The 12723-nt window shown below is 44.9% G+C and overlaps 1 protein-coding gene across 1 annotated transcript in view; it reads left to right on the top strand.

Moving 5' to 3' along the window:
- Positions 1 to 12723, top strand: part of PAWR (pro-apoptotic WT1 regulator) — a 104320-nt gene that overhangs the window by 47658 nt on the left and 43939 nt on the right. The window contains exon 3 of the mRNA XM_068162429.1: positions 6576 to 6704. Coding sequence (XP_068018530.1) covers positions 6576 to 6704 — 129 coding nt within the window. The remainder of the gene's footprint in view (positions 1 to 6575; positions 6705 to 12723) is intronic.

The following is a 12723-nucleotide window of genomic DNA, read 5'->3' as shown; positions in this document are numbered from 1 at the left end:
AAAGCAAAATGTAGGGTTTGGGAGAAGCCTGCAATGCCAGCAGCACTGTAAGCCAGCTGACTAGAAAGTCCTATGGCTTTTACTACTCTGAAAGTTAGTTTAGGCTATAAATAACATTCACTTGAGCAATATAACTGAAGTTGATAGAGAAGCTGTAAGCTGGATATTGAAGGTAAAATATTACAGTATCACAGTATCACCAAGGTTGGAAGAGACCTCAAGGATCATCGAGTCCAACCTGTCACCACAGACCTCATGACTAAACCATGGCACCAAGTGCCACATCCAATCCCCTCTTGAACACCTCCAGGGATGGTGACTCCACCACCTCCCTGGGCAGCACATTCCAATGACTAATGACTCTCTCAGTGAAGCACTTTCTCCTCACCTCCAGCCTAAACTTCCCCTGGTGCAGCTTGAGACTGTGTCCTCTTGTTCTGGTGCTGGTTGCTAGAGAGGAGAGACCAACCCCCACCTGGCTACAACCATCCTTCAGGTAGTTGTAGAGAGCAATGAGGTCTCCCCTGAGCCTCCTCTTCTCCAGGCTAAGCAACCCCAGCTCCCTCAGCCTCTCCTCACAGGGCTGTGCTCAAGGCCTCTCCCCAGCCTCATTGCCCTTCTCTGGACATGGTCAAGTGTCTCAATGTCCTTCTTAAACTGAAGGGCCCAGAACTGGACACAGGACTCAAGGTGTGGCCTAACCAGTGCAGAGCACAGAGGCACAATGACTTCCCTGCTCCTGCTGGCCACACTGTTCCTGATGCAGGCCAGGATGCCATTGGCCTTCTTGGCCAGCTGGGCACACTGCTGGCTCATGTTTAGGCAGCTGTCAATCACCACCCCTAGGTCCCTCTCTGTTTGGCAGCTCTGTTGTTTGGAAGGTCTGAGCAGTCTGATCTAGTGTGAGGTGTCCCTGCCTCACTGGATGGAACTGGAATGGTCCTTGAGGTCCCTTCCAAGCCTGACAACTCTGTGATTCTCTGGTTTCATCATGAGTCAAAAGGAACGGGTTTCCTTGTTAGGGCTAATGCTTATTGCAACAGAACTTGGTATAACTTTTTTTTTTTTTCCCAAAAGCAGTGAACTGTAAAAATTCCATAGCTGTAGGAATTGTGCTCAGCAGGCATGTCACAGACATTGTTTAAATTACTCTGTGGGTACGTGCATGTCTGTATATTTGGAAGGGGAATGTAACCTTTGTGTTTAGGAGACTGCAGAAGGTCTCTGACAGTGACTGGTTTACAGAATACAGAATTCACCAGGTTGGAAAAGATCTTTGAGATCATCCAGTCCAACCTATCACCCAGCACCATCTAATCAAATCATGGCACCAAGTGCCTCACCCAGGCACTTTCTAAGCACTTCCAGTGATGGTGACTCCACTACCTCCCTGGGCAGCACATTCCAATGGCCAATCTCTCTTTCTGGGAAAAACTTCTTCCTGACATCCAGCCCAAACCTTCCCTGGCACAGCTTGAGACTGTGCCCTCTTGTTCTGGTGCTGGTTGCCTGGGAGAAGAGACCAACCCCCACCTGGGTACAACCTCCCTTCAGGTAGCTGTAGAGAAGAGCAAGAAGGTCTCCCCTGAGCCTCCTCTTCTCCAGGCTAAGCAACCCCAGCTCCCTCAGCCTCTCCTCACAGGGCTGTGCTCCAGACCCCTCCCCATCTTTGTTGCCCTTCTCTGGACACCTTCTAGCATTTCAATATCTTTCCTAAACTGAGGAGCCCAGAACTGGACACAGTCCTCAAAGTGTGGCCTAACCAGTGCTGAACACAGGGCAGAATGACATCCCTGCTCCTGCTGGCCACCCTGGTCCTGATGCAGGCCAGGAAGGCATTGGCAGCTGTAGCCAAATATGCCACACTGGCTGCAAATGGTGAGGGTTAACCTGTCCATGAATCTTATACCTCATCTGTAACAACTAATAAATACCTGCTTCTGTTTTCACTGCTGGAAGTTGTGTTGGCCCTGGCTGACACAAGGGAACTGGAGTGGTAGCAAGCCCCAGCAGCCTTTAATGCAGAGGTTATCTGTTTCAAGCTAGATTTACATAAACTGTTTGACTAAGTGCTCTGTGCTTGGAGAGAAAGCCTTTAACTTTGGAAGAATGAGTTATTTGAGGGGACTGAATACTTTCTGATGGTATTGATTAGCAGTCTCTCATGATCTTGGACCTTCCTGAGAAGAAGGGAAAGGGTGGCAATGGACATGGCTGGCAAATCCTTGTGGAAAATGCTTAAACTGCTGTAGCTGGAAATTTCCTATTGGATGATGATTTTTTTTTTTGGTCCTGTCCAAAACTTCTAGAAGAATAGTTAGTAGCAGGTGATCTTAGGCTGAAAGCAACGAGAACATTCCTCCTCACAGATGTAATTGTACTCGGACTGAAATATTTCTGTGGAATGCTGATGGTCTCTGGAAAGCTTAGGAGAGGCAAGGATCTGAAGGAGAGAGTTTGTGAACAAAGGAACACCTGTCTACTTAGTTGCTACTAAGATTTTTTTATATATATATATATATATATGTATAAAATGTGGGGGTTTTTACCTATACTATTTTAATGTGAGCTTTGCCTCTCCTTTGAAAAAAAATAGTTGTTCCTAGTTGTATTTTTCCAATCAGAGGATGTTAGGGGTTGGAAGGGACCTCCAGAGATCACCAAGTCCAACCCCCCTGCTAGAGCAGGACCATAGAATCCAGCACAGGTCACACAGGAATGCATCCAGACAGGGCTGGAAAGGCTCCAGAGAAGGAGACTCCACAACCTCTCTGGGCAGCCTGCTCCAGGGCTCTGTGACCCTCCCAGTGAAGAAGCTCCTCCTCATGTTGAGGTAGAACCTCCTGTGCTGGAGTTTCTATCCATTGCCCCTTGTCCTGTCCCAGGGCACAACTGAGCAGAGCCTGTGCCCTCCCTCTTGACCCCCAGCCCTCAGATATTTATAAACATTGATTAAATCCCCTCTCAGTCTTCTTCTCTCATGAATAAACAGCCCCAGGGCTCTCAGCCTTATCAGGCAGTGCTCCAGTCCCTTCAGCATCCTCACAGCCCTCCATTGGACTCTCTCCAGCAGATCCCTGTCCCTCTTGAACTGGGGAGCCCAGAACTGGGTGCTATGTGCCAGGTGAGGTCTCAGCAGAGTAGAGGAGGAGGAGAACCTCCCTGGATCTGCTGGACACACTCCTCTGAATGCACCCCAGGATCCCATTGGCATTCTTGGCCCCCAGGGCACATTGCTGTCCCATGCAGAACTTTTTGCCCACCAGGACCGCCACATGGAAGTTACTCTTCCAAACTCAGGTTAAACTACCTCTTTCCTTTGGATTTCTCGGGTCTCCATTCTCTTACGTGAGCAACTTGGAGGCTGGAAGGACAACCCACAGATTTTTCTGTTTTTCTAACACAAGCATCATTCTTCCTCTGCTTGACATCAGTTTTAATTTGCATGAGAGCCTCTGAGCCTTGTAGTTCCTTCTGAATAAGACTGATAGTGTAATCACAGTCTGTGCAGATCATTGTGTGTTGCAGAGGTGGCTCATTATTGATCATTCTGTTACTTCAGGATGGGTTAATAGGATAATTGGATAAATTAGGTTGCAGGTTTAAGTTTGTTACTGAACCTTTTAAGCTTTACAGTTTAGAAAAGGTAGAGGATTTTGATTTAATGATCACCTCCTGGAGTGTGTGGTGACTGGTTTTTAAGGCCTCTGTTAAAAGTGGACCTGAGAGAAGCAAATTAAATTTATTTTATTGGAAAAGACCACCTGCTGAAAATATTTTTACATGCTTGGAGGTGGGGGATGGTTTTATGGATGGCTTCTGCTTTTGCTATGCTTCTCTGAAAAATAGGCTAAGGTAATTGTACATCAGGTCATCTCAAACTCCTTATCTTGGGGTTTTTTTGTGTTACTTTCCCTCCTGTCTGTATGTGGGCAGGTAGCTTGTGAGCATGAGGACACAGTCTCAGGCTGTGCCAGGGGAGGTTCAGGTTGAATGTTAGGAAGAAGTTCTATGCAGAGAGAGTGATTGCACTATGGAATGGGCTGCCTGGGGAGGTGGTGGAGTCGCCGTCATTGGAGGTGTTCAGGAGGAGACTTGATGGGGTGCTTGGTGCCATGGGTTAGCTGTTTGGGTGGCTTGGATTGGTTGATGGGTTGGACACGATCTTGAAGGTCTCTTCCAACCTGGTTTGGTTTATTCTAAATAAGGTTTATTCATGGGCTGTGTAAAACCAGGACATCACAGAATCATGGAATCAACAAGGTTGGAAAAGACCTCAGAGGTCATCAAGTCCAACCTATTACCTAATACCTCCTGACAACTAAACCATGGCTCCCAGTGCCACATCCAATCCTTTTCTGAACACCTCCAGGGACAATGACTCCACCACCTCCCTGGGCAGCACATTCCAATGGCCAATCTCTCTTTCTGGGAAGAACTTTCTCCTCACCTCCACCCTAAACCTTCTCTGACACAGCTTAAGACTGTGTCCTCTTGCTCTGGTGTTGGTTGCCTGGGAGAAGAGACCAACCCAACATCATTATATGCTTCTGAGTAGTTTTATGTCCTTTGGATAAAGTGATGTCAGAGATTGTTAGTATCTGAGCCTCAGTAATAATAATTTTTTGGGGGTTTGCATTAGAAACTTCCATTGAAGTAATCTGATATTAATTTTTCTTCCCTTGAAGCCCTATTATACAATCATGGAGCTGTCAGGGATGGAAGGGACCTCAAGGATCAGCCAGTTCCAATCCCCCTGCCATGGCCAGGGACACCTCACACTACAGCAGGTTGCTCACAGCCACATCCATCCTGGCCTGAAAAACCTCCAGGCATGAGGCTTCCACCACCTCCCTGGGCAACCTGTGCCAGTCTCTCCCCACCCTCATGGGGAACAACTTCTTCCTAACATCCAATCTCAATCTACCCATTTCTAGTTATGCTCCATCCCCCCATCCTATCACTCCCTGACACCCTCAAAAGTCCCTCCCCAGATTTCTTGTAGCCCCCTTCAGATACTGGAAGGCCACAGTTAGGCCTCCTGGGAGCCTTCTCTTCTCCAGACTGAAGAACCCCAACTCTCTCAGTCTGTCTCATTAGCAGAGAAGCTCCAGCCCTCTGCTCATCCTTGTGGTCCTTCTCTGGACAGCTTCCAGCACCTCCAGATCCTTCCTGGAACAGAGGCTCCAGAACTGTTCACAGTGCTTCAGGTGTGGTCTCACCAGAGCAGAGAGTAGAGGTGGAGAATCACCTCCCTGGCCCTGCTGGCCACACTTCTCTTGCTGCAGCCCAGGATACAATTTGCTTTCTGGGCTGCAAGTGTTATTGCACCTCTATCAAGAAGCTGCTTCTGTCTCAGAATGGTTAGTTCCCTGTTGCTTTGTAACTTGTTTTAAAACAGAATGGTAGCAAGCCACTCGTGATGGTGTAGTCACATTGTTTTGGAGTTCCTCTCTGCTTAAAGTTGGTCTTCTGATCATGAGATTGTTTGTTGTTTGGGTTTTTTTTCTTTCTGAAAATTTGTCTAAACTGTTAAACAATCAGACCAATATACATGTGTTAACTGATAATGATTAATGACTGTCCAACTAATTTAAAAGTTACTATCTTACAATGCTAAAATTCCTAAGGCAAAAATCAAGGCAAGCCAAATTAAGATGAGGCTGGCACATCACTCTCAGCAGATGTCTCTGTGCCAGGAAAGTTCACCCCTGGAGTGAATGGTATAATTAATTCTTTTCTCTCCTTCCTCAGAATCTCTTTGTAGAGGTAAAGCTATTGCTTGTAACAAAGTAGAATTGTATAATCATTCAAACAGAACAGACTACAGGTACAGTCGTAGTATCATAGTATCAGTCAGGGTTGGAAGGGACCACCAGGATCATCTAGTTCCAACCTCCCTGCCATGGGCAGGGACACCCCACTCTAAAGTAGGCTGGCCACAGCCTCATCCAGCCTGGGCTTAAACACCTCCAAGGACAGAGCCTCAACCACCTCCCTGGACAACCCATTCCAGGGCTTCACCACTCTCATGCTGAAGAACTTCCTCCTCACATCCAGCCTGAATCTCCCCACCTCCAGCTTCATTCCATTCCCCCTAGTCCTATCACTACCTGAGATCCTGAGAAGTCCCTCCCCAGCCTTCTTGTAGGCCCCCTTCAGATACTGGAAGGCCACAATTAGGTCACCTTGGAGCCTTCTCTTCTCCAGACTGATCAGCCCCAACACCTTCAGTCTGCCCTCATAGGAGAGGTGCTCCAGCCCTCTGATCATCCTCATGGCCCGTCCAAGCTTTTAGTGTAGCAGCCCACACCAGGAGAGTTCTTCCTAACAGGATTAGCACTGAACAAGGACAACATAGCCTAAAGCTTTGTCAAGTTGGATCTCATTACTGATTATGAAAAAGCAGTTAGTTGTCAGACTTTATTCTTGTGTCAGAAATATTCAGTAGCCATGGAAAGGAAAGCATTTAAACAGTTAAAGCGTTTTTGAAATGCTGAATTGATCTTTGAGATAAGTCACTGCTGCATGAATTCTGTGAAGTATGTCTTGTAACACAGTATTTTTGGTTTTAGAGCCTTGATGAGTATGAAGATGATGAAGCAGGGCAGAAGGAGCGGAAGAAGGAGGATGCTATTACCCAACAGAATACAATAGAAAATGAGAGCTCCTGTGCAGATACCTCTGGCTCATACTTCTTACAGGTGAGATCATGCCACTTGTTCATTTTGATAGTTTACTCAGTTTGAAAACTCATACTCTTATTTGCAGTCCTGCTTACCAGTAGATTATACCCTGTCTTGAAACAAACATGAAGGTCAGAGGTGGTTGCATTATGCAGAACAGGTTATGAAGCTCCACTCCACAAACGAGACCCAGTTCTGACAGCACAGTCCTGTCTGAAATTATCAAGGTTGATGTTCACCATGGAACTTACTATTTACTAAGAGCAAGAGAAAGGTGGAAAGTCAAGTGGAAAAACATTCACAGGTTTAGAATTTTCAAATAATTGGAGGTAAAGATTTCAGATCAGGCCCTGATTTCCTAATTGAATGGGGTGTCAATTAACAGCCTCCTAATTACTGTTCCTGGGATAGAAACAAACAGGGAAACATCCCTTGCCTCTGTAAAACTTCTTCTCTCTTCTGTTTTTTATTCGCCAGTCCCCTTGTCACAGGCTCCCCCTTCCATCAGATGATTGCCAGTTCTGCCCAGTGCACTCCCTCTGCATACTCTGCTACCTGTGGCAAATGTTCTGTTCCTCTCATTCTGCATCTTTAATCTCTTTGGCCGGTCCTGTTTCTCATCCTCTTGTGACTTTGACAGTACATGCAAACCCACCTGTACACACTGAGGCCACCCAGCTCTGCCTGTTGACTTGAACAAAGGCAGCAGCATATGCATAGGGGAGAAAAATGTCTGAATACAAGCAGCATGTAGAGAGAGGTTTCGTACCACCCATAACTAGAGGAGGCAGCACGGAATTTCTTGGGTCTGGATGCACTTTCCTTCTAAAACTTTGCCCACTTTATCATGCTTCTCAATGTGTTCAACATTCAGCAGAGCTTGCAGCAAATGAAGTCTGTAGCTTAATTGCCTGGAAAGTGAAGAACAATCTCTTTTGAAGTTGAATTTGTCATTTGCTCTTTACGGCCATGTGGTTTTGCCAGGGTGTCACAGTGGAAGAGATGGGCAACAACTGTTTCCTCTTAGAGCGTTGTTGAGGGAGCACAACCACTCCCAGCTGTCTTTTCTCTAGGCTGAAGAATTTTGGTGTATTTGTTCCTTTTACAGGAGACATTCAGTAACCTTCAGTGGTGTGGGGTTTTTTTCAGTTTGACCATATTTTATGTGAGATCAGGAAACATAACTGAAGAACTGGCTACAGCATGAGTTGTGGAGGGGTTTAATGATGATTTTTTTTGGTTTTGTTCTGTGTTTCTTTCCTGACAGTTCTCAGTATCTGCTTGTTTGTCTGTTGCATACTGAGTTTACTATTGCTGTTGCTTGTGTCTACTCCAGCATTTACATTTTGGAGTTAATCTGTGATGATAAGAAGCTCAGAGGCTTTTGCATGTGTGAATTTTGAAGCATATTCTGTTTTTCTTTACTTGATTTGTGCTTATGAACACTGAATTTCGTTGCCTGTTTTACCCCTCAGGCACTCCCAACAGAGAAATCTTGCATGTTTTCACAGTTGGCTCTCACCTCCTCTGTTCTGACTAGTCTCTGTGGACACAGAATCACAGAAACATTCAGGTTGGAAAAGACCCTCAGGATCACCAAGTGCCACCAAGAACACTACAAGGAGAAGAGACCAGCAGCAGCCTCTCCACAAGGTCTTTCTAGGTAGTTGTAGACAGCAATGAGGTCTCTCTTCAGCCTCCTCTTTTTCACACTAACCATCCCCAAACTCCTTCAGTCTCTCTCCATCAGATTTATTCTCCAGGCCCTTCACAACTTCCTTGCCCTTCTCTGCCCTGGCTCCAGCACCTCCACATCTCTCTCATATTGGGGTGCCCAAAACTGGACACAATGCTCCAGGTGTGGCCTCCCCAGAGCTGAGTCCCAGGGGTCAATCCCCTCCCCGCTCCTGCTGATCACAGCATTGCTGATCCCAGCCAGGATGCCTTTGGCTTTCTTGGCCACCTGGGCACACTACTGGCTCCTCTTCAGCTGCTTGTCCATTAGCACCCCCAGGTCCCTTTCTGCCAGCAGTTTTCCAGCCACACTGCCCCAAGCCTGTAGCTTCTCCAGATACATTAGAAAGCAGAACAGGTTTCTGTGGAACTCTTTTAAGTACCCCATCAGCTACAAAAGCTGCCAGTCAGGGTGCATTATTACTTCTTCTCTTTTCAGCAGCAATTAATTCCTGGAAGAACATTAGCTCTTGTTCTACTGTAGCTTAATTTCTTTTAAGAGGCTCTGGGGAATGCCTTTGTGAAATTCAGTGGGCTATCTACCCACTGTCTCTTCTGGACTTGTATTTTCACTTGATGTACTAGATTTGTGAAGTGTAACTACTTTACAGACCCCTTCATGAATCTTCCAAAATACTCAGATTTACTCACTTAAACCCTAATTGTTTCAGACTTACTGGCACCACTTCATTCTGTACAAATATCAAGCTTCCTGGTCTGTAGTTCTCTGGTTGGCTTTAGAATCTTCTTACAGGTGGTGATTACCTTAACCACCGGTACTAGGGAAGTTTTAAGTGCAAGATTATATATGGAACTTGAGCAGGTAATCAATAGTTTCTTAAGAGCTCAAGGAGTTTTTCTTTTCTTTCCATTTTGTTGATTTATTTTTCAGTCCTATCAGTGCTGCTGTTTTGAAACAGATTCTTGGAGTCTTGCATGAAGTGCTCTGTTGTGAGACTTGTCACCACGCTTTTCCATGGTGAACACCAACAAAAATGTTCCTACAGGGAAGCTCTTCTCTGAGTATGTCTCTTATAACTTGATCTATTGCCTTTACAGATTCTTTGGCAGAATTCCTTACTCTGAAATGCTTTTGGTTTTTTCCAAGCTGTTTGTTAAACTCTTTCTTACTGTGTTGACCCTTAATTTCTTAAGCAAATATTCCAAAGTTGTCAGTTTTTTTTTTCCCTTAGTGGTGTCTTTGCATAATGCTTTGGCTATATTCCCATGTCCCATTTATTTAATCCATGTTTTCTATTCTTCATGACCAGCAATCTCAGTTTCTATTTACCAGGCTGTCTGTATTAATTGTATCCTAACTCAGCTCCAAGTTTGTCACTTCTGTATTACAGCAGACACTGCTTCTTTGCTGACAGAGCACAGCAGGGATGTCCTATCACTGACTATACAGAAAAAGAGTCCCAGGCTGTAGATCTGGCAAGGACCCAGGGTGGTACATATACAGGACAGATGGAGCCTTACTAAGACTTAATCAGTTTATTGCTGACTCTGTCAACTTGCTTTTTATTAGAAGACTTAGAACTTGCCCAATTTGAACAGAGTTTAGCAGCAGTGTTCTTTCAGCTTTGGTGATCTGGTTTCCTTTTAATTCTACTCTAATTCTGTTCTTAAAAGAAAAGTTTATGTTTCAGAATTCTGTCAGTTCTAGTTGCTGTTGCCTCATGTTTGTTCTGGTTCTCCCTGCAAAGCACAATAAATAGATTTCTGTACTTCTAGGTGTTTTCACTGGTTTTCCTGTTTTATTACCCTGTTATGAAATTTGAAAAGAGATGATTGCTGTGACTGTGGTAAATAAGACAATATTGAATCATAGAATCAACCAGGTTGGAAAAGACCTCAGAGATCATCAAGTCCAACTTATTACCTAATATGTAACACCTCCTGACAACTAAACCATGGCTCCAAGTGCCACATCCAATCCTTTTTTGAACACCTCCAGGGATGGTGACTCCACCACCTCCCTGAGCAGCGCATCCCAGTGGGAAATTACTCTTTTTGGGTAGAACTTTCTCCTCACCTCCAGCCTAAACTTCCCCTGGCACAGCTTGAGATGTGTGTTTCCCCCCCCCGACAGCAAAAGGGCTCTCACTAGATCAAGTGTAGGCCTCTAAAATTAGATGGGCTGAATCCTTTCCTCTCCCAGGCAAACCTGGACCAATCAAGTCAGAATGGACATAGGGATCCATTGGAGTGTGAGATACCTGGTTTTGTGCCTGTAAGCATGGAAAGGGGAAGCTCTGAGTCACTTAAAAAATGAAGTGCAACCTTGGTGAAATAAATACTCTGAATCCTTCAAGTGAAAGATAGCGGTTTATAAAAATGAGGATTGTTTTGAGTATCCTGCTGTGAAAGCAAAATGCTGATGTGTGTTAGCGTCACACACAAGTAAAATTTGCCCAGTTGATTTCTTAATTCCAAGTTCTGAAACTTCAGATCATAACTATCACTGTTACAAATACCTTCTGACCTCTACAGTCATCTACTAGAAACCTGCTTTTGAACTGGTGTTGCTGGCATGAAAGTAAAAAGGAAGTTTTGCTCCTCAAGCATTCTGAAGCTGGGGACTCTGATGGGAGACTTGACTCACTCTTTTTAAGCCACACCAACTGTTCTAGTCTACCTGGTTGTGTATGACATATTGCTGCAAAACCTAGGACCTCGTTCAAGACTCTTGCTCTCTAGTTAGAACTTGTGTGATCATCTCCTTCCAACCATTAATTTGTTTTATGTGTGCAATTTCTTGGAGTCCTTGCATTGCTCTTGGAATGTGCAGTAACAAGAAATTCAAGAGATTAAGAGGTTGAATAGTACCTAATTATTTTATGTAAGGTACAGTTCTGTAAGATTTGAGACAGTTAAGCATCCACAGAATCATAGAATGTAGAGGTCCAACCCTCCTGCAGTAAGCAGGGAAATCCACAATCAGATCAGGTTCTTCAGAGCCACATCAAGCCTGATTTTAAATGTCACCAGGGCTGGGGTCTCCACTGCCTCCTTGGGCAACCTATTCCAGTGTTCCACTACCCTCCTGGTAAAGAACTTCTTTCTAATGTCTGATCTCAATCTGTCCTTCAGTAGTTTAAAACCATTGCTCCTTAAAGTCACAGTATCACAGTATCACCAAGGTTGGAAGAGACCTCAAAGATCATCAAGTCCAACCTGTCACCATAGACCTCATGACTAGACCATGGCAAGTCAATAACATTAGACAGGTTTGCTAGACAAGAAGCATCATTTGTGGCAGTAAACCATGTCTTTATGCAGGATGTTGTATCATATTCTTGAAATAAATTCAAATTATTTGTGGTATTAGGCTGAAGCTTGACCTTATTACTGAATTCCTTTGGAGCTGTTAATCTGAGACAACAAGAGAAGAAGTTGCTCCCATTTTCAACTCACAATGCTGACTTGCACACAGCTGCATTGCCATGTCTTGTATTGCTCTTCTCTGTAGCAGCAATGCAGATTTTTGCTTTCTAAAAGAGGTTAGCTTGTGATAGATTATAGAATCATAGAATTGTTGGGGTTTGAAGGGACCTCAAGGATCAGCCAGTTCCAATCCCCTGCCGTGGGCTGGCACTCCTCACACTACAGCAGGTTGCTCACAGCCACATCCAGCCTGGCCTGAAAAACCTCCAGGCATGAGGCTTCCACCACCTCCCTGGGCAGCCTGTGCCAGTCTCTCACCACCCTCAGGGGGAACAACTTCTTCCTAACATCCAATCTCAATCTACCCATTCCCCCCAGCCCTATCACTCCCTAACACTCTCAAAAGTCTCTCCCCAGCTTTCTCGTAGGCTCCCTACATGACCCCTAGATTCTCTTCAGTGTAGAAATTGTCCACTACCTTTGAAGGAATCCTTCTTGTTAGTTTCAAGTGAGGACAGGATGAAATATCTTCATAACCAGCATTCACCTGGTGGTATAATTACAGACTCATGCCACAGGAGGAGTTCATTGTAGTTAACTTCAGTAGTGGACGGCTGGTGAAGTAATCTCAACCTGATTTATCAGCGTGACCATTTCATTACAAATTGTGCATTTAGCTGAAAGCCATCCAAGAGCCTATGAAGATGGAAGGAAAACCACATCTGATCTTTTTTTAACCTTTTGTTCTAAAATAGCTTCACATTTCACCATAACATTGCAGACGACTTCTGCAAGGAACGCAGCCCAAAGTCACTCCCCCAGAAGTGCTCTGTTGTAGTTCTGATGGCTTAAATGCCATCCTTTGATTTACATGTGAGCCAACTCACTGACATTTCCTTCAACAGTGATATAT

This window comes from Melanerpes formicivorus, unplaced genomic scaffold (assembly GCF_026170545.1).
Source record: "Melanerpes formicivorus ecotype bairdi unplaced genomic scaffold, bMelFor1.0.p_v2 SCAF_64, whole genome shotgun sequence".
NCBI lineage: Eukaryota > Metazoa > Chordata > Aves > Piciformes > Picidae > Melanerpes > Melanerpes formicivorus.
Note: the sequence above shows the minus strand (reverse complement) of the source record. Positions and strands in the feature narration are given on the sequence as shown.